This window comes from Oncorhynchus keta, chromosome 34, assembly GCF_023373465.1.
Source record: "Oncorhynchus keta strain PuntledgeMale-10-30-2019 chromosome 34, Oket_V2, whole genome shotgun sequence".
Lineage (NCBI taxonomy): Eukaryota > Metazoa > Chordata > Actinopteri > Salmoniformes > Salmonidae > Oncorhynchus > Oncorhynchus keta.
Window position 1 is genome coordinate 39,761,144 of NC_068454.1, and position 27,729 is coordinate 39,788,872.

Here is a 27,729-nt window from a genome sequence, read left to right on the forward strand (position 1 = left end):
TGAGCACACACCTCTGTAAAATCATGACTAGAGAAAGACTGTCAATGAATACAGCAAAGAGCTGCTGTTTTTATGAGTTTAAGTTTTTATCCAGCACTGTCATCACTTTTAATTCAACACTTGTAAAATGCAATTCTCCCAACTTCCACTCACGCTACAACCAGCACTGCAGCTGCAATGAACGAATAGCAACATGTATAGGCTTGCATTGTTATTATTAGTGGCTTGTGTATTTTTAATATTGAGGAATAAAAAAAACATGAATTTGTGCATGGGGCTGAAATAATGTGGTGTGACTCGAGTTTCGCCATCAGCTGGAAGATGGTGTCCCCTTTTTGGTCAGTCTCAGTGGAGGGAGGACGGGAGAGCGGAGGGACGATGAGAGGCTCTCTTCCTACCTCCACTGAAACTGACCATAAGATGCAGGCACAATCAGTCCAGTAAAATAAAAAATGCTCACTCAGCTGTGCGTCAAAATTAATAAAACAACAGATATATTACCGGTCTGATCATATACCTCAAGGTTTATTTACAGAATTGGTCTAAGAAGAACAACCTTGGCTGGGCAATTCAATCCACTTGAATTCAAACTATTTTTGACAGCACCCCTTTGATTTGAACAAAACCTTCCATACATATTTTCCCATTGTGGAAGTGCTCAGAAAGTGACTTTTTAGACCTGAATGACAAAATATCCAAGAGATACAGGTGCTCAAAGTTTGCATACCCCACCATACCATGAGACATTGATGTCTTCATCACTGGAAAAGATAAACAATTGAGATGTATATCATTTCAAAACTTACAAACAGGGTTGTCAATGTAATCAATTCTAATGGAGTAAGACTAGCAGTAGAAAAATATATATATTTCAGGTCTGCTGAGCGCAAACTTCAATGTTGTGAAATGTTCTGTGCATCTTCCAGTGCACGTTTACTGTGAACACTGAGGCTGTACCTGCTTTAAGTTGCAGTTTCAGACAGTGGACAAGTAGGCTACTGTAGGCTACTAAATCAGCCCTAGTTGTATGTATGTCAGGAATGTCAGGAATGCCTGTATTGTTGCCAAGACAATAAAGCAGTTTAACTAAACATAGGCTAAATATTTTAATAGATATGAAAGATGATGTGATGTCTTTTCTTCTCTGATCTGCTACAGTTGAGGCCTCTGATGAGTAATTTCAGACGAAGAATAGGAGGCCAGGGTCAGTATGTATCAAACGTCTCAGAGTAGGAGTGCTGATCTAGGATCAGGTCCCCCCTGTCCATGTGATCTTATTCATTGTGATCTGAAAGGCAAAACTGATCCTAAATCCCCACTACTCTGGGTAGCTTGACATATACGGACCCTGGCCAAGTGTCAGACCTGAATGCCAAAATATCCTTGAGATACAGGTGCTCAAAGTTGACCCATTTTGCATACCCCACCATACCATGAGACATCGATGTCTTCATCACTGGAAAAGATAAACAATTGAGATGTATATAATTTAAAAACTTACAAACAGGGTTGTCAATGTAATAATTTCTAATGGAGTAAGACTAGCTGTAGAAAAATATATATATATTTCAGGTCTGCTGAACGCAAACTTCAATGTTGTGAAATGTTCTGTGCATCTTCCAGTGCACGTTTACTGTGAACACTGAGGCTGTACCTGCTTTAAGTTGCAGTTTCAGACAGTGGACAAGTAGGCTACTGTGGTTATTTGATCATAATATAGGACTACCAGAGTGACCTAACATCAAAAACAATAGATACCATAACATTTTAGCATGGAAGTAGCTGTTCTATCATTCAGCCTACAATAGCAGCCAATATGTGGTGTTCAATGTAGGCCTACAAATCAAATCAAATGTTATTAGTCACATGCGCCGTAGACCTTACAGTGAAATGCTTACTTACGAGCTCCTAACCGACAGTGCAGTACGGATAAGAATAAGAGATAAAAGTTACAAGTAATTAAAGAGGAGCAGTAAAAAAAATAACAATATATACATGGGGGTGCCGGTAAAGAGTCAATGTGCGGGGGCACCGGTTAGTTGAGGTAGTATGTACATGTAGGTACAGTTATTCCATGCCTTTTGAAAAAAACATGCAGGGTTTGACATTAACCTGTTTATCCACCTCCAGACAAGGAGGTGACTGAACATGTTGTTGTGTTGTTTGATGCAAGAAACCACTTTACAAAATAAAATGCATTATTATTCCCATACCATTATTACAGAGAATCAAACAAATTATGCCTATTGGCTACTTAGCTTATTCAAACCTGTCTCAAAATACAACGCTGCTCCTTTAAGACAAACAATAAAGCTCTTTAGCAGACCTGCTTTTCAAAAATGCCTAGAAATGTACTTGTTTTGTGCTCTTGTAGGAAGCAATTACTCCCCCGATACTGACTACAAATTGTATATAACTGGGCAAATAACTCACTAACTAGCAAAGGATATAGACTAAATGTATGTCCACACATGGCTACATGCAGCTCTCACTTTGATCTCAAAACAAGCGCATCTTGGTTATGCCTTCTGAGTTGTGCATGTCAACGCAATAGAATCCTACTCAGACGTGTTCTGCCTACAACAAAATCTCTTGCATCGTAAGTTTTGCATACTAATACGTCTTGCATAGTTCATTTGGTTTCTGTATGTTGTATTGAAAGTGGCTAATATTGCGTGGATTTGATCACAATTCCCGCGTTGATAGTGTTAACTAAGTGGGGAAACTCTAGAAAGTTGAGTGATAAAAAGGTCAATGGTGTACCAGCTAAATTGCAGTTGTCTAAAGAGTATTCCTCTTTGATTTAGAAGATACTGTTGCACAAAAAACATGCAGATTTAGGTCTACATTATCACTATATATTATCAGGCTGTATAACTAATTACGTTTGCTCTGACTTAGTAAACGTATGTGCTACCTAGCGATTAGCATTAGCGGCTAAACAAATTTAGGCCCAACTTTCTAAGAAAAGACAAACTAGCTGTTTGCAGATGCAAGAAACACAAACTAATAGTGTAATTATAAAACGCTAGTGGATTTATATGCAAACAGCATTGTTGTCATCAACATTGTTGCATGTGCTGCATTAACCACGAAGAGACTGAACGCAAGTGTCTCGTGATCAAGGATTCACAAATGTGCTTCTTGAGTGAAGGGCTAGGACTGTGTGGAAAGTGGCATGGGGAGAGAGAGAGAGAGAGAGGAGACATGACTCAAGAAGTGAAGTAAACTATAGAAATTGACATTTCACACACCATATCACATTTAACAAATCAAATATTGAAAAACCTTATAGAAGGTAATGTAAAAACCCAAACCGGTCCGTGCATCAATACAGTAAAATACAGTATACCGCCCAGCCCTAGTTGTATGTATGTCAGGAATGCCTGTATTGTTGCCAAGACAATAACGCATTTGAACTAAACATAGGCTAAATATTTTAATAGATATGAAAGATTATGTGATGTCTTTTCTTCTCTGATCTGCTACAGTTGAGGCCTCTGATGAGTCATTTCAGACGAAGAATAGGAGACCAGGGTCAGTATGTATTAAACGTCTCAGAGTAGGAGTGCTGATCTAGGATCAGGTCCCCCCTGTCCATGTGATCTTATTCACTGTGATCTGAAAGGCAAAACTGATCCTAAATCAGCACTACTCTGGGTAGCTTGACATATACGGACCCTGGCCAAGTGTCAGACTTAGCCATATAAACCACCACATTTTTCTATGCTACCATATTGGCATGCAGAGATACCCATACTGCTAGGCTAAATCTTCCTCTCTCAATTTCCATTTCACCATAATAGCCTAGTGTACAGTAAAAATATAATGTCATATACCCCAAAGCCTTTTGATAATGGTATAAATGAGTGGGTGATTATTCCAATGGCAATTGACTGAACAGCTGAGCGGCATTGTTCAGTTCAATCAGAACACGGCGATATGTGAAGGGTTTGACTTCGGGGAGGCCTGCAACAAACTGTCTAAACAACAAACCACTTAGCAGAGGAAACTAGGAACAAAGGTGGAGAGGATGTAGAACCAAAATGGCTACCAGTCTTCCTAACTAACATCTGTACTCATCAAGAGGTATCCAAGGATGAAAATTAGTTCCTTGTGCTCGCTCCATTCTATTCTATTCTCCACTCCATTCTATAAAAATAAGACTTGGAAACCACTCTGCTATTCCAATAATTGTAGGGAGGCGAAGGAGGTAAAACCAAAACAACATCATTATCCTCCACCTCGGCAGGCAGTTTACAAGGCGGTAAACTTAGCAGCAGCCTTGGCAGTGAAGTGGTACAGGGAAAGGATGAGTGGAGGAGGGGGAGGTCTTTGAATGGGCCCCGGCCTTGTGGAGCAGTCTGAGCCCCTCCTCTCTGCCGAGAAGTAAATGATCCAGCAGGCGCTCATTAGCAGCCTGGGAGTGTTACCCAACACTGGAGCTTGTTTAATGAACACTTGATGAATGCTGCACGCATCTCCAGTTTCCACAGAGAGTTCATAGGTGAAGGAGAGATGACATCTCCCATTAGAATGCACTGGCCTCTCCTAGTGCACATTCCATTGCACAACTGTACTACAGCTATCTAGCCCGCTGCTGGAGCAGAGGCTGCTTTCCGCACGGAAGGGCTGTCATGTGGATGGATATGGGGCCGGATGGAGTGCATTACTGCAGGTAGGGAGTGCAGTGGAGAGTGGGAGTGTGCAGTGGAGAGTGGGAGTGTGCAGTGGAGAGTGGGAATGTGCAGTGGAGAGTGGGAATGTGCAGTGGAGAGTGGGAATGTGCAGTGGAGAGTGGGAGTGTGCAGTGGAGAGTGGGAGTGTGCAGTGGAGAGTGGGAGTGTGCAGTCGAGAGTGGGAGGGTGCAGCAGAGAGTGAAACAGGTAGAGCCAGTGGTATGTTCAGAGAGGAGATACCACAGAGCTTTCCCAGGTAAACTGGGAAGTGGACATGACGGTGCATTTGACAGTTAGCCACCCTGCCGCTGCTAGCTCTGTGATTACTGTTATTGGCGACAGTCAAACACTTTTCAAGTCAAACCAGAGTTCTTCAAGCCCTTTCACTCTTGACACTCTGTACTTAACGTTGAGGGATAGACAGACAGACGCTCAGAGACATGCCAATGGCAGACCTGACAGTCGTCTGGATGCAGTCACATTTCCAAAGTTTTTCCTCAGTGTCTAGAAAATAACGGAGGCTTATATGTGGTATGAAAGGTTGTAGAGGGGAATGTAATTTTTCAAACAAACCTGACAATCTGCAAGTCAGGTGATGTGTAAACACCATCTAAACCTACAAGAGGACATTGTGACTGTCCTAAACGGCACAGTATTCCCTATTTAAAGTAGCGCACTAAATAGGGAAAATGGTGCCATTTGGGACGCACCCTGTGGCTAAGCTGTAAAGGCAGAGCAGAGAAGAATGAAGACTCATCCTTTAACCAGGGGAGACACAAACAAGCACACAAAGACTTTGCCTTTCCTTTTAATTGAAGGAGGACCATACAAAGGGCGTAAAATGCCATGGAAAGGGATTCAAATATCAATGGTTACAGTTAACCATAATTAGGGTCCATCTAAGCTGTCATAAAGATATTTTCATCTTGAAAAGGGACCAATGAATCATAACTGACGTCTGTATCCCAATCAGCGTTCAAACACCTCTTCATAAAGTGCCATCTACTAAAGGAGAGGTTTTAAATGCCGCGTGAAATGAAATACAGAAAGGATTCAGACCGACAGTACTGTAGCTTTGGGCTTTGAGATTCAAGATTGAGAGAGAGCGATTCAGCCTAAATAGAAGCCAATAACATACTGTAGTCTATCTATGTGGTGACAATAACATGTGACTCATCGCATGTACAGTAGTGATGTTCAGTGGTGAATTGGACCTGGACCACTTGACCTATAGAACCGATTAATCTAACTCTTCCCAGGCAATTTTTCCCATACTAACTTGCTGTTTGAGAGACTGATCATTTCTGATAAATCTGTGGCTAATGAAGACCGTCTTTAACATGCATGTAACTGGTGATGATGTCATAGGCGACAGGTAGCCTAGCAGTTGGAGTGTTGGGATAGTAACCGAAAGGTCGCTGGTTCGAACATCCGAGGCGACAAGGTGAACCCAGGACCATCGTCTGTTTGGGATAATAGAGAAGACTAATTCGCTTCTGGGAAAATGACCCCTGGTTAATGATACAGTTAAGAATGTCACCATATGAACTAAACATATGAGATACAGCTAGGGCAGTGGCGGTCATAACATTATGTAAGATGGTTGTTGTCATGCAAAAGCCTGCTTATAAGTGCCAGTCTCACGGTAATTGACAGTTAATCAACATAAACACGTTTTGCATCTCCAGGCCTCCATGCATACTGGCTGCATACAAGCCCCTTAGGCACGCCTTTGGAACATCCACATTTAAAAAGGTCTAAATATACACCATCACAATAAATTATTTATTTTAAGGAAGGTTACGATTTGAAGAAATTATATTTCAGAAGAACAGAATATGAGTTTGCCTACTGTATGTTATCTGGCTATGTGCCATGCCATAGGCTGTAGACTCGTTCATTTAGTAGACAAGATGTGCTTATAACTCCCGTGCCATTATTTTATATTATATGATTTTATAGTCAGATCAATATAATTGAATTTAGCTGAATAAAATAGAAAGGACATTTTAACCATTCTGGAGTGAGAGCGCATATGAAGTGGCTATGTTGAGTGTAAAAGTGATTATTTGAAGCAGGTCCTATATCCTAGATTTAGTTATTTGGCAACTTTAGTTACTGATACAAACCTTAGAATTTCTTAGAAATCAAAACACATATGGGCTGCATGATGCGACTATAGCCTATTGATGATTTGAGAAGGTCAGACTATTGTCTTTACTAATATGTCAAATTAGTTTTAATTTAGAATGGCCCATTATCCATTATCAAATTGGTAGGAACTTAAGCAGGGGAAAAAAGACATGTCATCGGTATGCACTGGAATAGCGAATGTAGGCAGCTTTCCAGACTGCTTGTTTTTAAATCATGCCGGGTAGGCTACTCTGGTTTTATTGCAGAGCATGTGCTTAATATGAACAGCTGAGAAATAAACATAGTAAACATACTCTGCTTCTACACGGGACTACATATAGAAATGTCTGGGCTGATCAGAACCCTTATTTCACTCCACGCATCAACCACTCCACTATTATTATTATTATTATTATTATAATTGAGAATTTCAATAACCATTTCTCTACAGCTGGCCATGCTTTCCACATGGCTACCCCTACCCCAGTCAACTGACCGACACCCTCCACAGCAACCCGCCAAAGCCCCCACCATTTCTCCTTTACCCAAATCCAGATAGCTGATGTTCTGAAAGAGCTGCAGAATCTGGACCCCTACAAATCAGCCGGGCTAGACAATCTGGACCCTCTCTTTCTAAAATTATCTGCCGAAACTAGCCTGTTCAACCTCTCTTTCGTATCGTCTGAGATTCCCAAAGATTGGAAAGCGGTCATCACCCTCTTCAAAGGGGGTGACACTCTAGACCCAAACTGCTACAGACCTATATCTATCCTACCCTTTCTTTCTAAGGTCTTCGAAAGCCAAGTTAACAAACAGATTACTGACCATTTCGAAACCCACCATACCTTCTCCGCTATGCAATCTGGTTTCAGAGCTGGTCATGGGTGCACCTCAGCCACACTCAAGGTTCTAAACGACATCATAACCGCCATCGTTAAGAGACATTACTGTGCAGCCGTATTCACCGACCTGGCCAAAGCTTTCGACTCTGTCAATCACAACATTCTTATTGGCAGACTCGACAGCCTTGGTTTCTCAAATTATTGCCTCGCCTGGTTTACCACCTACTTCTCTGATCGATTTGACACACTGAACTCTGAGGGCCTGTTGTCCGGACCTCTGACAGTCTCTATGGGTGTGTCACAGGGTTAAATTCTCGGGCCGACTCTCTTTTCTGTATACATCAATGATGTTGCTCTTGCTGCTGGTGATTCTCTGATCCACCTCTACGCAGACGACACCATCCTGTATACTTCTGGCCCCTCCTTGGACACTGTGTTAACTAACCTCCAGACGAGCTTCAATGCCATACAACTCTCCTTCCGTGGCCTCCGACTGCTCTTAAACACAAGTAAAACTAAATGCATGCTATTCAATCGATCACTGCCCGCACCTGCTCGCCCGTCCAGCATCACTACTCTGGACGGCTCTGACTTAGAATACGTGGACAACTACAAATACCTGGGTGTCTGGTTAGACTGTAAACTCTCCTTCCAGACTCACATTAAGCATCTCCAATGCAAAATTAATTAATTAATTAAATCTAGAATCTGCTTCCTATATCGCAACAAAGCATCCTTCACTCATGCTGCCAAACATACCCTCGTAAAACTGACCATCCTACCGATCCTCGACTTCGGTGATGTCATCTATAAAATATCCTCCAACATTCTACTCAACAAACTGGATGCAGTCTATCACAGTGCCATCCGTTTTGTCACCAAAGCCCCATACACTACCCACCATTGCGACCTGTACGCTCTCGTTGGTTGGCCCTCGCTTCATACTCGTCGCCAAACCCACTGGCTACAGGTTATCTACAAGTCTCTGCTTGGTAAAGCCCCGCCTTATCTCAGCTCACTGGTCACCATAGCAGCACGCGCTCCAGCAGGTATATCTCACTGGTCACCCCCAAAGTCAATTCCTCCTTTGGTCGTATTTTCTTCCAGTTCTCTGCTGCCGATGACTGGAACGAATTGCGAAAATCTCTGAAGCTGGAGACTCACATCTCCCTCACTAGCTTTAAGCACCAGCGGTCAGAGCAGCTTACAGATCACTGCACCTGTACATAGCCCATATGTAAACAGCCCATCTATCTACATACCTCATCCCCATACTGGTATTTATTTATTTTGCTCCTTTGCACCCCAGTATCTCTTCCTGCACATTCATCTTCTGCCGATCTACCATTCCAGTGTTTAATTGCTATATTGTAATTAATTCGCCACCATTTATTTCCTTAACTTACCTCATTTGCACTCACTGTATATAGACTTTTTGTTTTATTTTGTTCTAATATATTATTGACTGTATGTTTTGTTTATTCCATGTGTAACTCTGTGTTTTTGTATGTGTCGAATTGCTACGCTTTATCTTGGCCAGGTCGCAGTTGCAAATGAGAACTTGTTTTTCAACTAGCCTACCTGGTTAAATAAAGGTGAAATAAAAATAATAAAAAAGGAGCATGCAGCCCCTTGCTGCGCAACAGGTGATATTCCGCCCAAACTCTGTATGCAATGGGCTCTCTAACCCTGTTCCTGCAGCTACCCAGTGCTTCATTTGAGTGAAATCTGTTCCGAGAAAATCGATAGTAACATGTTTTCACAACAAAGCATATTTAACTATGACAGCCCCTCTCTCTATGCGCTCGAGAAAGGAATGAACGAGAGAGACGAGGAGATGGAAATGTAGAGTGGTGATATATTCTGTAGCTAAAGGTAATGTGTCAGCCTATTAATTATGAAAATAAATAATAAATCCCTATTATTAGGCTATTCAAAATAATATACAAACTCACTATAATTGTAGGCTAACTCTGTAAGCCGCCCTGCACAATCAATGAACCAACAGCATCGCCTCGGCCTATATGTTCTCTCCCAGACTCGTGGATAGAAAGTTTGGAGCGTAGCATAAGGAAACCAGTCCATCCAGTATGCTTAATAATGCAGACCACACTCAAAGGTGATTACTTGAATTTGTTTCATTTTAAAGTTTTTAGGTTAGACCAATTAGGTACCAAAGACATCTTAAATCAGTTGCTTTTTACTCCCTTCACTGAACAGCGCCAACTGTCTCTAACCAGAATAGAAAGAGGAGTGGGATGCCCCCGTGCACAACTGAGCAAGAGGACAAGTACATTTGTAATGAGTATGATGGGAGACAGAGTGCTGGTTTCAAGCGCAGCAGGTGTTTATTTGTAAAGGACCACAGGAGGAGGCAGGTAGCTGGGTCCAGGGGCAGGCAGAAGGTCATACACAGGGACTCCAAAAAGGTAACAGTACAGGCAGGGAAAAGGCTAATAAGGTTTTCCGGGAGATCAGGCAAGAGGCTGATGACAGGAAATCTGATAGGCAAAATTACTGGCAGGGAATAGGCAAAAAAAGTTGTTAGTGAGGATGGCCAAAAACTACAATACACAATATGGAAATAAACAGAGCTCCGACTAGAATGTGTACCAAAACAAACAATACCTCACAATGATGGGGTGCAAAGAACTGAACTAAATAGTGTGTGTAAATGACATACATGTGTGCGAACAGGTGATCAGAATTCAGGTGATTGGGATCTGGAGAGTGAGCTGCAAAACACCAGTCTCAACGTCAACAGTGAAGAGGCGACTCTGCCTAGAAGGCCAGCATCCTGGAGTCGCCTCTTCACTGTTGACATTGAGACTGGTTTTTGCAGGTACTATTTAATGAAGCTGCCAGTTGAGGACTTGTGAGGCATCTGTTTCTCAAACTAGACACTCTAATGTACTTGTCCTCCTGCTCAGGTGTGCACCGGAGCCTCCCACTCCTCTTTCTATTCTGGTATCAATTAGCCTTTTAAAATGATAAACTTGGATTAGCTAACACAACATGCAATTGGAAAACTGTAGTGATGGTTGCTGATAATGGGCCTCTGTACGCCTATGTAGATATTCCAAAACAAAAGCTGCCGTTTCCAGCTACAATAGTCACTTACAACATTAACAATGTGTACAGTGTATTTCTGATCAATTTTATGTTATTTTAATGGACAAAAAATAGTGTAAAAAACAAACAAAAACAAGGACATTTCAAGGGCCTCCTGGGTGGTGCAGTGGTCTAGGGCACTGTAGTGCCATCAGAGACTCTGGGTTCGCGCACAAGCTCTGTTGCAGCCGGCCACAACCGGGAAGTCCGTGAGGCGACGCACAATTGGCCTAGCGTCGTCCGGGTTAGGGAGGGGGTTTGGCCGGTAGGGATATCCTTGTCTCATCACACACCAGCGACTCCTGTGGTGGGCCAGGCGCACTGCATGCTCACCAGGTGCATGGTGTTTCCTCCAACACATTGGTGCGGCTGGCTTCCGGGTTGGATGTGCGCTAGGAAGCATTGCGGCTTGGTTGTGTTTCGGAGGATGCATGGCTTTTGACCTTCGTCTCTCCCGAGCCCGTACGGGAGTGGTAGCGATGAGACAAGATAGTAACTACTAACAATTGGATACCACAAAAAACACACAAGGATATTTCTAAGTGACACCAAACTTTTGAATGGTAGTGTACATTGCAAAGAATTCTAAAAACCTACTTTCGCTTTGTCTTTATGGTGTAGACGGATGAGGGAATAAAATGTATTTAAGCAATTTTAGAACAAGGCTGTAACGTAACAACATGTGGATTGGTGTGTTGAATTAATCATCACCATAGGAAGCACTGTCCATTTAGCTGTTTTCGGCTTTGAAACAACATCCACAATGACCATGTTTTCCACTCAACTTCTTTCTTCAAATAGATTGTGCACCGTGAGTTGAGTTTTAAAATAACGATACGGTTTTGATGATACGGATTTGATGTGATTTTCCATTGCATTTGCATTGCTGTCAGAGTAGGTACAGGGACAACAGAGCCCTGAGTACCAGGCCATTAGCAACCTGATGGTCGTTAGCGAGTTGCATACTACAAAGGCATGTCCAGAGTGCATAAGAGGAGATTACCGTGACTCAACGGTCATGTAGAATGTTACTGTCATGACTCAAGACTGATGGTGTGGCGGTAATACGGTCACTGCAACAGCCCTAGATACAGCAAATGTTTACTGTAGACGATCAATTAGTTCCATCCAAATCCACAACGAATTAACCTCTTGAGGTTGCCGATAGATCCAAAAGTGCATGAATGTCGCAAGAAACACGGACATGAAATGTTTCAGCCACTTTTTCAAATCCCTGATTTAGTAAGAGTGAAAGAAAAGGCAGAGGGGATGGAGATAGAGCATGAGAACAGAGAGAGAAAGAGGAACAGAGAGACAACAGAGAACAGAGAGAGACCGAGAGCTATGGTTCAGACCTGATTGACAGAGAAATACCTCGAGGTCTGTGACCACTGCTGTCTTTCTGTTTCATACACACACACGCAAAATGCATGACAGACACTTGCCTTCACTCCAGTCCAGACACACATTTATTTTCTTAGACCCAACCCCATCCTCCAAGGAAAGACCATTTTAAAGCCCAACAAAAAAACAAATGGAGGACAGAAACCATGTGCCTGATTTGTGGTATCCATTAAATACAACATAAAAGACTGAAATTGTTATCTTAAAAAGACATCCAGCATTTCCTGTGACATCCAGCATATAGACAAACCATTCAACCCCCCTACAAAGCCCCTAGGGCTGGGAATTGCCAGGCACCTCACAATACAATATTATCACAATACTTAGGTACCAATACAATATATATTGCAATTATCACAATTCTATATGTATTGTGATTATATACTGTGATTTTATTGCGTTTCGTTGTTCCAAACATATTGCTCACTATATGTCTGCCTCAAAGGGACAAGAGAGAGCCATGACAACTAGTTTTGATCAGTCATGGAAATAAAAGTGCTGAAAACAAATTGGTTCCCTATCAAAATGACACAATAAGATATATCGTCAAAAAATATATAAAGATATGTAATTGCATCGACTTTTTCCCCCCCATCACTACTGTCCGTTCTCTTCAGTCACCCAGTAGTCTCTCTCATTAACTCCCTCTTTCTCTCTTTCATTATCCATCCATTGGCATTGCTGTGAAACCTTGTAAATCTCCTTGGAAAGGAGATATCGTTCAGAAGAAAAAAAGGCTCTTCACAACTTGTCTGAGCTGCTGCGCTGTTGATCCTGGTCTAAATGTCACACAGTTCTCATGCTGCAAACTTCAGATGGAAATTCCACTCATTCCCATTCCGACATTCCGATCCTCTCTGACAGCATTCCACAGTTACACTGACGATGTTGCAAACCCTCTTAATTGAACCCTGGTGGTCACATGATTAGCATAACCTCTCAGAACCAACCAAATATGCGTGTCAGTCAGTGTAGTTGTCTGTCAGTGAGACTCCCACAGAACTAACACAACCTCATTGTTGACATGAGAGTGGATGAACGATGGTTGAAACAAGCACACATCCCCAAGTACATTTCAAGTCACACAACTTTAAAGGACATTCAAAGAGGAGTGTGATCTCACTGGAGTCTGTGTAGAGTTCAGAATGAGAGGTGAAACTCTATAGCAGTGTGTGTGTGTGCACCTGGGCCTCACGACAGCTGAGCCGTACCAATTAGGCCTCATTACAGAGTTCTTATAAAGTGCCTAATTGTACATGATTTATTCTACATGATTGTCTGCCATTACTGAAATATGTTGACTAATTCCTCATGGCAGTGTTATTTCTCGGCAGTCCAAATTCCTCTTTTTATGGTAAGTGCTCTAGATGAGGCGTAAGAAGTATGGGAGGCTGGCTGGTAGAAGTACACACTGCATGCATTAGCAGCCCCTGACACAGAACATGCCCAGAAAAAGCTCCCTCCACAGTCCCTACAAGCGCTGAGATGTGTACTACGGCTCGACTTGTCATTTTCCCCTGCTGTTCGGGTTAACTTTACATGCGTTCCAAATGGCACCATTGTTTCCCTACTTAGTACACTACTTTTGACCAGGGCCCATGTCTCTGGTTAAAAGTAGTGCACTACATAGGGAACATGGTGCCATTTGGGTCGCATCCCTTTCCACCAGGTCAGTCAGATGGTTAAGAATCCCCATTGCCTGGAGGAGTAGTAAGGCTACAGCAGAGATGTCCGGAGGCCTCCAGATCTGCCACAGTCATGTAGAATTTCCATTGCGTGAAAATCCCATTTTGGCACAGAGCTGAAACCCTAGAGGGGAGTGCTGCACTGAGCGTCTCTGTATACACAGGCTGTAGCACACGCAGGGTTAAGACAACGCTGGGCCAGCCCACTCCTGTAAACACGTGTTGGTGGCAGAGTGCTGGGGGATGAGGAGCTGGAGGGGTTCTGGGGTCAGCAAGCCCACTGTGAAAGGCCAGCCAGGGGGAATTGGGCTGGAGGGGTAAAACATGAGGGAAATGTACGGTACTCTGAGGAGGGTGGAGGTGTAAACTCAGGGAAGGTTATATTGGGCTTTGTTTGATGACAAGGAGTCCGGGACTGACTGTACTTGATCCCCCCCAACATTCAAAAAAAGGACCGTGTTACGAGCCTGTGCACCTTAAGTAAGCTGCTCACTCTGAGACTCAGCCCAAATTGCACCTCATTTCCTATTTAGAGCACTATTTTTGACCAGGCTCTAAAGTTTTGGTTTAAATCTAAATCAAATAAATAAATAAAAACAGCCTAATGCTCATAATTTAATTACGCTGAAAAACGGCACTTACTATAGAATATAAAAAATTTTACCTCTTGAAATGGGAAACGTGTTTGTTATCAAGGTGAACATGCGCTCTTTATGATAGGATGTTAAAATTAGTTGAAATCTAAAGTTTAGTTTTTTTACTCACCATCACAATTTAAATTATATCACTGCCAAAGCTTTTGCTTGGTGGCGAAGAAATGTTCTCCATTGATCAATACGTAAAGAGTAATTTATGGAAGCGAATTAGGAACCACTTTGGCCAACCCATAGACTAGATGTCATAGCCATACATTTCTGGAATATTGTCAGGCATTACATGCATTTGAGCAAAGATGCAAATGTATGTACTGGCATACACACAATACCCAATAATGTCAAAGTGGAATTATGTTTATACACATTTTTACAAATAAATTAAACATGTAGAGCTGTGCTCTACAGTAATCAATTGTACTCTACTTGTACTCTACTGCTTCTTAAAACTGAAGAAGGGCCCATGCACTCTTGATCTTAAATTCGGTGTTTAACGTGTCGTGGTCTCAATTCACTGGATCTTGGGACCAATGCCCTGGTATAAATCTTGGTCTTTGTTCCTGGATATTCCCTTTGGTTTGAAAACCATAGGCCACCCAATTTGAAGAAGACAATTCTCTCTGATCATTGGCTGATCACTCCCAGCCCATAGGAATCCCTACCCAGTTAACTACTTTTAAATGGTGGAAGCCCTCAATGGCAATCTCTATGATTGACACTTGACACCAAGTGTCAAGTGTTATTTTAAAGATAGATTTTAAAGATGGGTAAAGTGATAATAAAGTGATAATTGAATCTAATAACAAATTAATTAGAAGTCATTCAATCAATCAGTACGTTTAAGATTCATGCAATCAACATTAGTGCTGAGCGATTCATTAAGCAACATTTGTTTTTTTTGGTTTTGGTTATTAAACAACTAATTGACCTATATCTGTTCAATTACTTGAATTAATTGTACTTATTTCTTTGTGTGAGCCCAACGCACCATTTCTCTAGACACTAGAGAGAACTCAAATAATTCACGAGAGAAATCAAGTCAAGAACTATGTGGGACGCTGAGCTGAAGGGAGTTGTAGTTTTCATCAAGTAAATATTCAACCTAGTTCAGCACAGCAACGTGGTAGTTAATTACAATGGCCATAATCCATTGCACCTGTTTTTACCGGCTAAGACTTTTATGCCGGGTATGTTAGGTTAGATACACACAGACCGCATAGACCCGAATGAGAGAGGAATGTACACAACACAACGGCGAGAGAGATAGAGACAGTTTGTGAAGGTATGCCTTATCTACTTTGAAGAACTAGTCAAATGATTTTCAGACAGCTCTGCAGCATACTTTAGCACGCTAATCCAACTAAATAGAATGACAAAAAAAAGTACAGTATGAGGAGCACAGAGATAACGTTAGATGGGTCTGTCTGGCTGGCTGCTACTGCCTGAGCAGAGATGAGATGATGACTTTAAAAGGAATGAAAAATAATAAAGTAATAAAATCTAAGTAATATTATTTTTCCATAGTAATTTCCTATTGTTCTATTCTAAATTTAATTTAAAGGTTTAGAAAATCTGATAATAAATCATGTTTTTACTATTTTGTTAATTTAGTATGCAAATACATTTTCCAAAAATCTGTAATAGGTTAATCAAAATGATCACTACTGTGCATGGTTCTCCCTTTTTATGCTACCATGCAACGTTTTTATTCGATTACAGGTATGCCAACTGTCTGAATACAAAGTTGTACAGCGATGACAAATAACCAGTTATAAGGACACTCCTGAATTACAATTAAAGTGTGGTGTGCTTTCTGGCGCCTCGTGACTGCAGTAATATCACCCAAGTGGGTGCTACATTTTGGTAGTGGTGATGAGTAGCTAGCTAGCTACTAGCCCATAGGCTAGTACAGAACTCTGACGTCATCTGACTGAGTCCTACTGCGAAGCCACTGACGGCGTGGATGGCGAGACACGGTGATGAAAACGTGCTGCCTGTCTCCTCCTGGCTCTCCCCTTGACCACCTCCTCCCTATGGTGACCTCACTCAAGCCATGAACGTTCTCAACCTTCTGTCTCTTGACCGTCGATCTACTCATGATGATTAATGATGTTGTTTTTAAATTGCTTGTTTTTTTTTTGTTTTTTTGTCGAGATGGAACCTGCAAGTTTTGTTGAACGGTGTGTACCATGTGTATCCTGTACATACGACAAATAAAACTGTAAAACTATCACAGCCAAACCCCAACAAACCCCATAGAAACACAAACACAGTACACTCACCATTGTGAGAGGACTCTGTCTTGCTATCAGCCACCTTCCTCAGCTCTGAGATAATGGCGTCTCCAGGAACACGAGGGCCCTCCACATACTTGGGCTTCCTGATTGGACCTGCAGTCAGAGTGCAGCGAGAGAGAGAGAGTTCTTGCTGGATTAACTTTTTCCAGATGGGGTTTGAGAGATGATGAGTGTCCTAGCGGGACAGGCTCAGGAGAAACAGCGAAAGAGAGAGGGAGAGAATAGCTCCCTGTGCTGATAGCTGCTCTGCTCTGTCTGACAGCCCTGAGAGAGAAAGATCCGCCTGCAGAGACACCCAGCAGTAACACACACAACAGCCAGTTCAGGGGAATGCATATGTGTGTGTATCTCAGTCTGAGTGAGTGAGTTAAGAGACAGACAGACAGACAGACAGACAGACAGACAGACAGACAGACAGACAGACAGACAGACAGACAGACAGACAGACAGACAGACAGACAGACAGACAGACAGAGAGAGAGAGAGAGAGAGAGAGAGAGAGAGAGAGAGAGAGAGAGAGAGAGAGAGAGAGAGAGAGAGAGAGAGAGAGAGAGAGCACATACCAGTAGGGTACTGCTATGCGCTTGTATGTGGTGTGCCTCTGAGTTAAGTTAAGGGTGCTACTTTGGCGTGGTTTAAAAAATCAGGTGTTGTTTCTAAGACAGAAGCTAAGGATCTTCATGAGGGTTTCTGTTCTGTCCCCTTGGTGAGGATGACTGAGATTAGTGTGCATTTCCTCGCTGACTGACAGGAATAGAAGCAGCAAATCCCAGTGCTGAGCAGAACACTGTGTGCATCCCGAATGGAACCCTATTCCCTACATAGGGCACTACTTTTGAGCCCTAAGGGCCCTGGTCAGTACACAGTACAGGGTGACATTTGGGATGCAGCACTATTCCCTGGCTGTTGTTATGATCCCAAACGCTGACGCACTGGCACCGCCGGAACCATCAATCTCTAGCAACTTTAGTGTGTGTGTGTGCGTGCATGCCTGTGTGTGTCCCTGCATGCCTGTGTGTGTCCCCACTCATACCTCTGCTCCAGGGGCACAGTGCAGGGCCATGCCACTCAAAAAGTGTTTTCCTGCTATTCTATTCTCCCTGAAACAACAGAGCTATCAAAGGACATATTTGAACAACTATCCTTTCACACACAGACTGCCTCTCACAGCCATGAAAAGACAGCATGATGGGCCATGAGAGATGTTTACACATTGTAAGTACACAATGTATGCCTAAGAGCATCCATACATTCATCACAGCTAATATAGTACAGGCCTACACACCCAAAATGTAATGCATAATTTAATGCAGTAACAATACCTAAGTATCACTACAACACGAAGACAGCAATCCTGGTTGGTAAATAAATAAAAACTGTGGGAGCAATCAATCTGACCAAAAAGCAGTGGGGGAAAAACATCAAATACCAGGAAGTAAATGGACATTGCAAATCCATAAGAACAGTATGCCTTCCTTCCCTCTCCACTTTCTCTCACATTGACCTACTGTAACCCAATCTAGTTCTCCTCTAGTGTTCTCTAATCAGATGACTGCATGTGTAACCCCAGCCATAACAAAAAGATTAGATGGGGAGAGAGAGATTGTCTTTTGTCATTACCGCATCATCCACCCCCCCAACCCCACCCCCTCTGTGTGTGTGTGTGTGTTGTGTTGTGCATGTGTGTGCATGCTAGCTCTCCCTCCCTCTGACTCAGGTTGAACATTGGGCTGGCCAGCACTGTGCTATGCTGCTGTGAAACCATCCCGCATCCCCCAGGTGTGATCTTGTCCTCAGATACTGTTCCAGCCAGCAGCCAGCCATGTTAATGGCACAGGAACCAACCACCAGTAACCACCACGCAGATTTAGCTTGATTCATACTGCCACCTATGGATTTAGGACTTGAAATGCATAGAGCGTAGCCAGGGCTACAAGGTAGTGATGCGCGGTTGACTTACAACCCGTAGTCCCCGCGGTTATACACTATATATACAAAAGTATGTAGACACCTGTTGCTGACTGGTGTATCAAATCGAGCACACAGCCATGCAATCTCCAAAGACAAACATTGGCAGTAGAATGGCCTTACTGAAGAGCTCAGTGACTTTCAACGTGGCACTGTCGTAGGATGCCACCTTTCCAACAAGTCAATTCATCAGATTTCTGCTCTGGTCAAAAGTAAGCAATGTTATTGCGAAGTTGAAATGCCTCGGAGCAACAATGGCTCATCCGCGAAGTGGTAGGCCACACAAGCTCACAGAAAGGGACCGCAGAGTGCTGAAGCGTGTAAAAGTTGTGTCTTGGCCTCCCGAGTGGTGTAGCGGTCCCAGGCACTGCATCGCAGTGCTAGAGGCGTCACTACAGACCCGGATTTGATCCCAGGCAGTGTCACAGACGGCCGCGACTGGGAGACCCATGATGCGGCACACAATTGGCCCAGCATTGTCCGGGTTAGGGGAGGGTTTGGCCGGCAGGGATGTCCTTGTCCCATCACGCATTAGCGACTCCTTGTGCACGCTGACTTCGGTCGCCAGCTGTACGGTGTTTCCTCCGACACATTGGTGTGGCTGGCTGCCGGGTTAAGAGAGCACTGTGTCAAGAAGCAGTGTGGCTTGGCGGAGACGTGTTTCAGAGGACACACGGCTCTCAACCTTCGCCTCTCCCAAGTCCGTACGGGAGTTGCAGTGATGGGACAAGACTGTAACTAGCAATTGGATATCAGGAGAAAAAGGGGTAAAAAGTACCAAAAAATGTAAATAAATAAATAAATCAAATTTGTCTGTCCTCGATTGCAACACTAACTACTGAGTTCCAAACTGTCTCTGGAAGCAACATTAGCACAAGAACGGTTCATCTGGAGCTTCATGAAATGGGTTTCCATGGCCGAGCAGCCGCACACAAGCCTAAGATCACCATGTGCAATGCCAAGCTTTGGCTGGAGTGGTGTAAAGCTTGCGCCATTGGACTCTGGAGCAGTGGAAAGGCATTTTCTGGAGTGATGAATCACGCTTCACTATCTGGTAGTCCAATGGACAAATCTGGGTTTGGAGGATGCCAGGAGAACGCTACCTGCCCCAATGCATAGTGCCAACTGTAAAGTTTGGTGGAGGATAAATAATTGTCTGGGTCTGTTTTTCATGGTTTGTGCTAGGCCCCTTAGTTCCAGTGAAGGTCATCTTAACGCTACAGCATATAATGATATTCTAGACGATTCTGTACTTCCAATTTTGAGGCAACATTTCGGGGAAGGCCCTTTCCTATTTCAGCATGACAATGCCCCCATGCACAAAGCGAGGTCAATACAGAAATTGTTTGTCTAGATTGGTGTGTAAGAACTTGACTGTTCTGCAGAGCCCTGACATCAGCCCCATCGAACACCTTTGGGATGAATTGGAACGTCGACTGCAAGCCAGGCCTAATCGCACAACATCAGTGCCCCGACCTTACTAATGCTACTGTGGCTGAATGGAAGCAAGTCCCCGCAGCAATGTTCCAACAAGTAGTAGAACGCCTTCCCAGGAGAGTGGAGGCTGTTATATCAGCAAAGGGAGGACAAAGTCAATATTAATGCCCAGGATTTTGGAATGAGATGTTTGGTAATGTAGTGTGTCCGCGGGATGGGCAGGTTTAGAGTCATTGTGTGGATGAAGGGCGGGGGGGTTGTGGGCTGGTTGGAGAAAGAGAAAACAATACCTTTAAAAAATTCATAAGTATATCATTGTTGTTCAATTTATATCTGTAGGCTACATTGAGGTTTTTCTTGGATTATTTTAGGTTACCTGACATTAGTGTGTAAGCCTAATTAAGCTTTACGTGCCAAATAGTCTACACACCACTCGCCAAATGGTTTTGGAAACAGCCCGTAAAAGTTAATGTCGATCCACGGAGGCAAAAATGACAATCAGTGTTTATTCAATAAGAGAAATGGAGAGTTGAAAATAAAGAGAAGGGAGCGTCAGAAAAGTAGGCTACTGTTCGACAGTCACAAGATGGGGACTTCAAATAGGCCTTTGGCACATCAAGGGAACTGTAGCATACTGTTCAGATGGGTTAAATGGAAACAGAAATCTGGACACTGACTGTAGGTCTATAACCTCTTATATAGCCTTAATGTTAACTCCTGCAGAATTAAGCATTTCTTGCAGTAAAGTGATACACCAAATGTAGGCAACATTTTTACTCGGGAACAGGAGTAGAGAAATATGATTTATTTCTTTATGCATCTTTAGAGAATTTGAATGTGCAGTTAGATACTGTCTGTACAGAGCTCTTTAATAGCATCATAAACACTGATAGTAGCGTACCTCCTTACAACCGGTGAAACTGAGGTAATTTGGAAATTTTGCACAGAAAATCTTTCCAGGTTTTTTCTGGTCCCTAAACGCCTTTGCTCTGTGAAAGAAACCGAGATGATAGAGAACTTTACCGATGTCAACTAGATTGAACTATTCATTTTATCGATTTCTGACATTATTCTGGTGAGCAAGGGTTAATCTTCTAGGGGCAACATATATACCTAATGACAGAAGAGAAGGTGTGTATTGACTACTAAAAAATTGGAAATTATAAGCACAAACATATCTAAATCGGGCAAAAAGAATCCTGCACCCCCTGTCAAAAAATCATTCCGCCGTCTATGTCAATAGAATTGATAAAACTATAGAAGTAAATTAGGGCTATTATATTTATCATAGTGGAAAATCCTAATCTTTAGAGTGAAAAATTGCACATAAAAATGAGCACCCAAACAGGCACATGACCAATCCAGTGAGTGAGCATGGACGCTGCCTGGAACTAATGTTATACAATGCCAGGAAGACAGATGTTTCTGAAAAGCATCATCTAGTCTGGATCTCTTTCAACTGAACCACATGTGAGCTGAAATCTGAATGCATCTAATCAGTCTGTGGCTGGCCTCCAGCAGGACGGACCTGGCCAAGTCAGCTTCTTGAATGAGGAAGTAATAGTCTGCATAAGAGTCCATTCATCTGTGGACGGTCAGGCTCAACCTATTAGCCAGGAGTCACACAGAGCCAATTAGCTAGAGGGAAGAGACAAGACAGAGGCACGGCTGTTTTAAATAGTAGACTTAATGAGTCGAGGTCAACATCTCAGAATAATCACAAACCCACTAAATGCATTCACTTCATTCAAGCACACTTGATTTCACCTCATTTTAACATTCTGACATAAAGAGCACATGTTCTTTATAAAAAACATGTTTCCCATATTATGAAGTGAAATAAACAAAATACTATAGTAAGATCCTATTAAAGTAACAGGGTTGACAATTCCATCTTAAATCAACCATGACTCCCCTTGCGACAGGGGGAATGGAAGCTTGTTGTGTGCAATTGGGAGTGGCAACAAAATAACTATGGCTTTACAATGATGGTGAAAACTTGGGGAAATGATGGGGTTAAGCGGGTTAAACTCTTCCTAGAATTCACATAGGGCAAACGGAGGGACATGACAAAATGCTGAATTTTCGACTTTAGCAAGTCATAATCATATAAAAAATACAAAAAATGATCCATGTGGTTTATATTGAAGGGCACTTAATTTAATATAACAGGCTTTTAAAATGAAATATTGGTGCACAATTGCTACTTAAAATATCAAAGGGACACTATAAGCACTCTTTTCATAGAACGACCCTAATGTACTCAAGCAGTAACCGAAAAGTGACTACATGTCTGTACTAGGTTTAGTACTAGTACTCTTAGGTCAGAGCATAGAGAGAGGGCAGGAGGGTTTTCCTCTTCCCAAATCTCATCTCTTAGATATGACTCTTTCATGTTTACCCCAAAGCCTTTATCAACGAGCCATTAGAGCGTGCTGCTATTCTACACTTAAGACCTGCCCAATGAGAAATAGCATTGTTTAATAAGCATGAAAAAGGCTGGAGAGTGAGTGAGTGAGTGAGTGAGTGAGTGAGTGAGTGAGTGAGGGCGCTGAGATGTTATGAAGGACAGATCAAGGAGGAGCAAAACAGACACTATGCCAGATCTCTCTGCCTCTCCTAAGACTTTTGCACATCCAAAACGGCACACATTTTCCCTATACAGTGCACACATTTTAATGTGCTTTGGTCAAATGTAGGGGTGTGAATGTTTAAACGTTAAAATGCGTAAACAAAACTGAATAATTAGCGTTAAGGAAAACCCTCCTGCCCGCACAGCAAGTGGTACCGGAGCATCAAGTCTAGGACCAAAAGGCTCCTTAACAGCTTCCACCCCCAGGCCATAAAACTATTATCTATGCATAGTCACTTCACCCCTACCTACAAGTACATATTCACAAATTACCTCAACTAACCTGTACCCCCGCACACTGACTCGGTACTGGTACCCCGTGTATATAGCCTCGTTATTGTAATTTTATTGTGTTACATTTTATAATTTATTTTATTTTTTGAGTTAATTTGGTAAATATTTTCTTAACTCTTCTTGAACTGCACTGTTGGTTAAGGGCTTGTAAGTAAGCGTTTCATGGTAAGGTCTACACTTGTTGTATTCGGCGCATGTGACAAATAAAGTTTGATTTGATTTGAAGAAAAAAATCCCTAACATAAAGTGTTTTTTCAGCACAAAATGTAAATCACAGTGCAGCTATCACAAACAAAACACTAACAGGTCCCAATAAGCTTGATAAATGGAAGGAAAAAAATACAACAAATAGGCCTACCTAACTTAACAACACTCCGGACGACATCGCCGTTAACAGTTGGAAAAGAAAGCTCTGATTATAGAAATTACTGCAGTTGACATGCAGCCATTGCCAATGGCCTACTTGAGTTGAGAGCTAATTTGCTAAATGAAGGGCTGCAAGCGACATTCGCGCTACTGAAACAGGCGCGTCTTTCTCAATATCACTGTTCACCATTTACTCCTGTTTCAATAGGGTGTTATTCCCTTTATAATGGGAGTGGAGACATATATAGTTAACAGCATTAGAAAGCAACAATTATTTCCTTTTAACCAATAGATACCAGCATTTGGAGTGTGTTTTCCTTTGCCCTGTGTTTGATTTGTAAGCTTAAACTTGGTGGGCAGGATTTTGTTAAACATGAAACAAAGTAGGCTCCTAGACTAATGAATATGCTATTTGCCTTCATCAAAACAATAATTGTGTTGCATATTTCAGTCTGGAACCTGCCTAGGTTTAGGGGGTTGTAACCTATTCTAAATGGCACACTATAGCTGCACACTTCACACAAAAGGATGGGACGCATCTACTTTTCCAAAATTAGTGCCTGGAGCACATATTTCCCTACTTTAATCAAACAGTCCATTTAGAGTTTGTGCTAAAGCTGTATTGATTTGGTTAGGAATGTAGCTTTTCTACAGTTTGGTATGTGTATTCCATCAGTTAGATATGTTTTACGCAGCACGCGGGTGTGTACAGGGAGTGGTTGGATCGAAATTGCGTGAGAGAGACGTAATGGAGGGAAAAGAGAATATAGGGAAAATAACTTAGATGTATTTTTGTTGTGAGTCGCTAATGCACATAACAAATGGAAGGAACACTAGAGTCAATGTGAATGAACGGTTGTCTTCGGGACAATATTTCACAAGCAGCCAAAAACTGATTCTGGTGGTCATAACACGCAATAGGATTTCACGTGGCATTTTATGACATTTTCTTATCTTTTTAACGGAAAACCAAGAGAAACAAAATGCAGTTTAAACATGAAGAAAAAAAATGATGGTCACATCCCTATTCAAAAGTACTGCACTATAGGGAATAGGGTGCCACATTTGGACACATATTATATTGACTCTCAGCCAATCCTAACAAATAAAAATGCATGCGCTCTCCGCAGACCCCTTGCAGAGAGGACAAATAAGTATTATCTCAGTGTGATGTCCTCCAATGGCAATTGTAAGCTCATCACAGGAGGGGAAGAAAGCAGAATGAAATAGAACTGAACACAGGGAGTGTCACGCCCTGGTCAAAGTATTTTGTGTTTATCTTTATGTATTGGGTCAGGCCAGGGTGTGGCATGGGGTTTTTGTATTGTGGTGTGTTTTGTCTTGGGGTTTTGGTGTTGGTATTGGGATTGTAGCTTAGTGGGGTATCTAGCAAAGTCTATGGCTGTCTGGAGTGGTTCTCAATCAGAGGCAGGTGTTTATCGTTGTCTCTGATTGGGAACCATATTTAGGCAGCCATATTCTTTGAGTTTGTCGTGGGTGATTGTCCTTAGTGTCTTTGTTCTGGGATTCTGGGATTCGATGGAGCAGTGCGCACGTTGTCCCCAGTGCGGGTGCATAGCCCGGTGCGGTATATTCCAGCTCCTCATATCGGCCGGGCTAGAGTGGGCATCGAGCCAGGTAAGGTTGGGCAGGCTCGGTGCTCAAGAGCTCCAGTGCGCCTGCATGGTCCAGTCTATCCAGTACCACCTCCACACCCCACCCCTCCGGTAGCAGCTCCCCGCACCAGGCTTCCTGTGCGTGTCCTTGGTTCAGTACCACCAGTGCCAGCACCACGCATCAGGCCTACAGTGCGCCTCGCCTCTCCAGCGCTGCTGGAGCCTTTCTCCTCTCCTGCGCTGCTGGAGTCTCCCGCCTGTTCAGCGCAGCCAGAGCCTTCCTCCTCTACAGCGCTGCTGGAGTCTCCCGCCTGTTCAGCGCAGCCAGAGCCTTCCTCCTCTACAGCGCTGCTGGAGTCTCCCGCCTGTTCAGCGCAGCCAGAGCCTTCTTCCTCTACAGCGCTGCTAGAGTCTCCTGTCTGTTCAGCGCAGCCAGAGCTGCCAGCCTGCATGGAGCAGCCAGAGCTGCCAGCCTGCATGGAGCAGCCAGAGCTGTCAGCCTGCATGGAGCAGCCAGAGCTGTCAGTCTGCATGGAGCAGACAGAGCTGTCAGTCTGCATGAAGCAGCCAGAGATGTCAGTCTGCAAGGAGCTGTCAGTCTGCAAGGAGCTGTCAGTCTGCAAGGAGCTGCCAGTCTGCAAGGAGCTGTCAGTCTGCACGGCGCGGCCAGAGCTGCTAGTCTGTAAGAAGCTGCCAGAGCCGTCAGCCTACATGGAGCAGCCAGAGCCGCCAGTCAGCGTGGAGCAGCCAGTGCCGCCAGTCAGCATGGAGCAGCCAGATCTTTCAGTCTGCCAGGATCCGCCAGTCAGCCAGCCTCTTCCAGATCTGCCAGTCAGCCAGACTCTTCCAGATACGCCAGTCAGCCAGACTCTTCCAGATCTGCCAGTCGGCCAGGATCTGCCAGTTGGCCAGGATCCGCCAGTCAGCCAGGATCCGCCAGATCCGCCAGTCAGTCAGGATCTGCCAGTCAGCCAGGATCTGCCAGTCAGCCAGGATCTGCTGAGACCACCAGCCAGCCAGGATCTGGTAGATCTATCTACCTGCCTGAGCTTCCTCTCACTCCTGAGCTTCCTCTCACTCCTGACCTTCCTCTCACTCCTGAGCTTCCTCTCACTCCCGAGCTTCCTCTCACTCCCGAGCTTTCTCTCACTCCCGAGCTTTCTCTCACTCCCGAGCTTTCTCTCACTCCCGAGCTTCCCCTCAGTCCCGAGCTTCCTCTCACTCCCGAGCTTCCTCTCACTCCCGAGCTTTCTCTCACTCCCGAGCTTTCTCTCACTCCAGAGCTTCCCCTCAGTCCCGAGCTGCCTCAGTCCCGAGCTGTCCTTCAGTCCCGATCTGCTCCTCAGTCCAGTGGAGTTCTGGGTGAGGACTACTAGGCCATGGTCGGCGGCGAGGGTGGACTATCCAGGGACGCGAGGAGAGGGGACTAAGACATTGACTGAGTGGGGTCCACGTCCCGCGCCGGAGCCGCCACCATGGACAGACGCCCATCCGGACCCTCCCTATTGTTTTGAGGTGCGTTCGGGAGTCCGCACCTTAGTGTGGGGGGTTCTGTCACGCCCTGGTCGAAGTATTTTGTGTTTATCTTTATGTATTGGGTCAGGCCAGGGTGTGGCATGGGGTTTTTGTATTGTGGTGTGTTTTGTCTTGGGGTCTTGGTGTTGGTATTGGGATTGTAGCTTAGTGGGGTATCTAGCAAAGTCTATGGCTGTCTGGAGTGGTTCTCAATCAGAGGCAGGTGTTTATCGTTGTCTCTGATTGGGAACCATATTTAGGCAGCCATATTCTTTTGAGTTTGTCGTGGGTGATTGTCCTTAGTGTCTTTGTTCCTGTCGCTGTGTTCGTTGACAAGTATAGGCTGTTTCGGTTTTCGTTACGTTTATTGTTTTGTAGTGTTTGTGTTAATTCGTGTTTACGTTTGTTGATTAAACATGGATCGCAATCTACACGCTGCGTTTTGGTCCGACTCTCCTTCACACCTAGAAAACCGTTACAGGGAGAGAGGGAGGGAGCGAGGGAAGGAAAATGTCATAATAACTACCATGGAAAACAAACCAGGGATATGTCCCAAAGGGTATCCTTTTTCTTATATAGTGCACTACCTTTCACCAAAAGTAGTGTACTATGTAGGGCATAGGGTGCCATTTGGGATGCACACCGGAGCGAGGCAGTTTCTCTTAATTCAGCAGAGCTCTGATGGTTCAGTGGGTTTGAAAGGGACAAAAATGTGTGGCTGGAAAAGCAGCATTCCTGCCATATACACAACACAATGCAATACATGATTCCACCTGTGTTGTTTCTGGATAAACAACACACTATCAAATAACAGCCTACTGTTTAGTAGGGTGTGACTTCCTCGTTGTCTGGAATCCAATGTGGAGAAGAGATATTAGACATACAGCTGGGAGACCAGTGCCCTGTTCGAATACTTCAGAAATGCATCCTTCCTTTCTACCTTCCATGAAATAACCATAGACCTGAATGGGTTGGTGAAAGTAACGGTGATCACCTTACAGATATGTGCTTACCCCAAGGAAATGTAAAGGTTCCAAACTTTACCCAAAGGAAATAGAGGACAGGGCAGGGGGGGGGGCTCGCTATGAAGCGGCATG

The 27,729-nt window shown here is 43.5% G+C and overlaps 1 protein-coding gene across 7 annotated transcripts in view; it reads right to left on the reverse strand.

Moving 5' to 3' along the window:
- LOC118367119 (protein TANC1-like) overlaps positions 1-27,729 on the reverse strand; it is a 266,705-nt gene that overhangs the window by 125,494 nt on the left and 113,482 nt on the right. For all 7 annotated transcript variants that reach the window (XM_052493856.1, XM_035750185.2, XM_035750184.2 and 4 more), the window contains one exon: positions 16,790-16,897. In XM_052493856.1, coding sequence (XP_052349816.1) covers positions 16,790-16,897 — 108 coding nt within the window. The remainder of the gene's footprint in view (positions 1-16,789; positions 16,898-27,729) is intronic.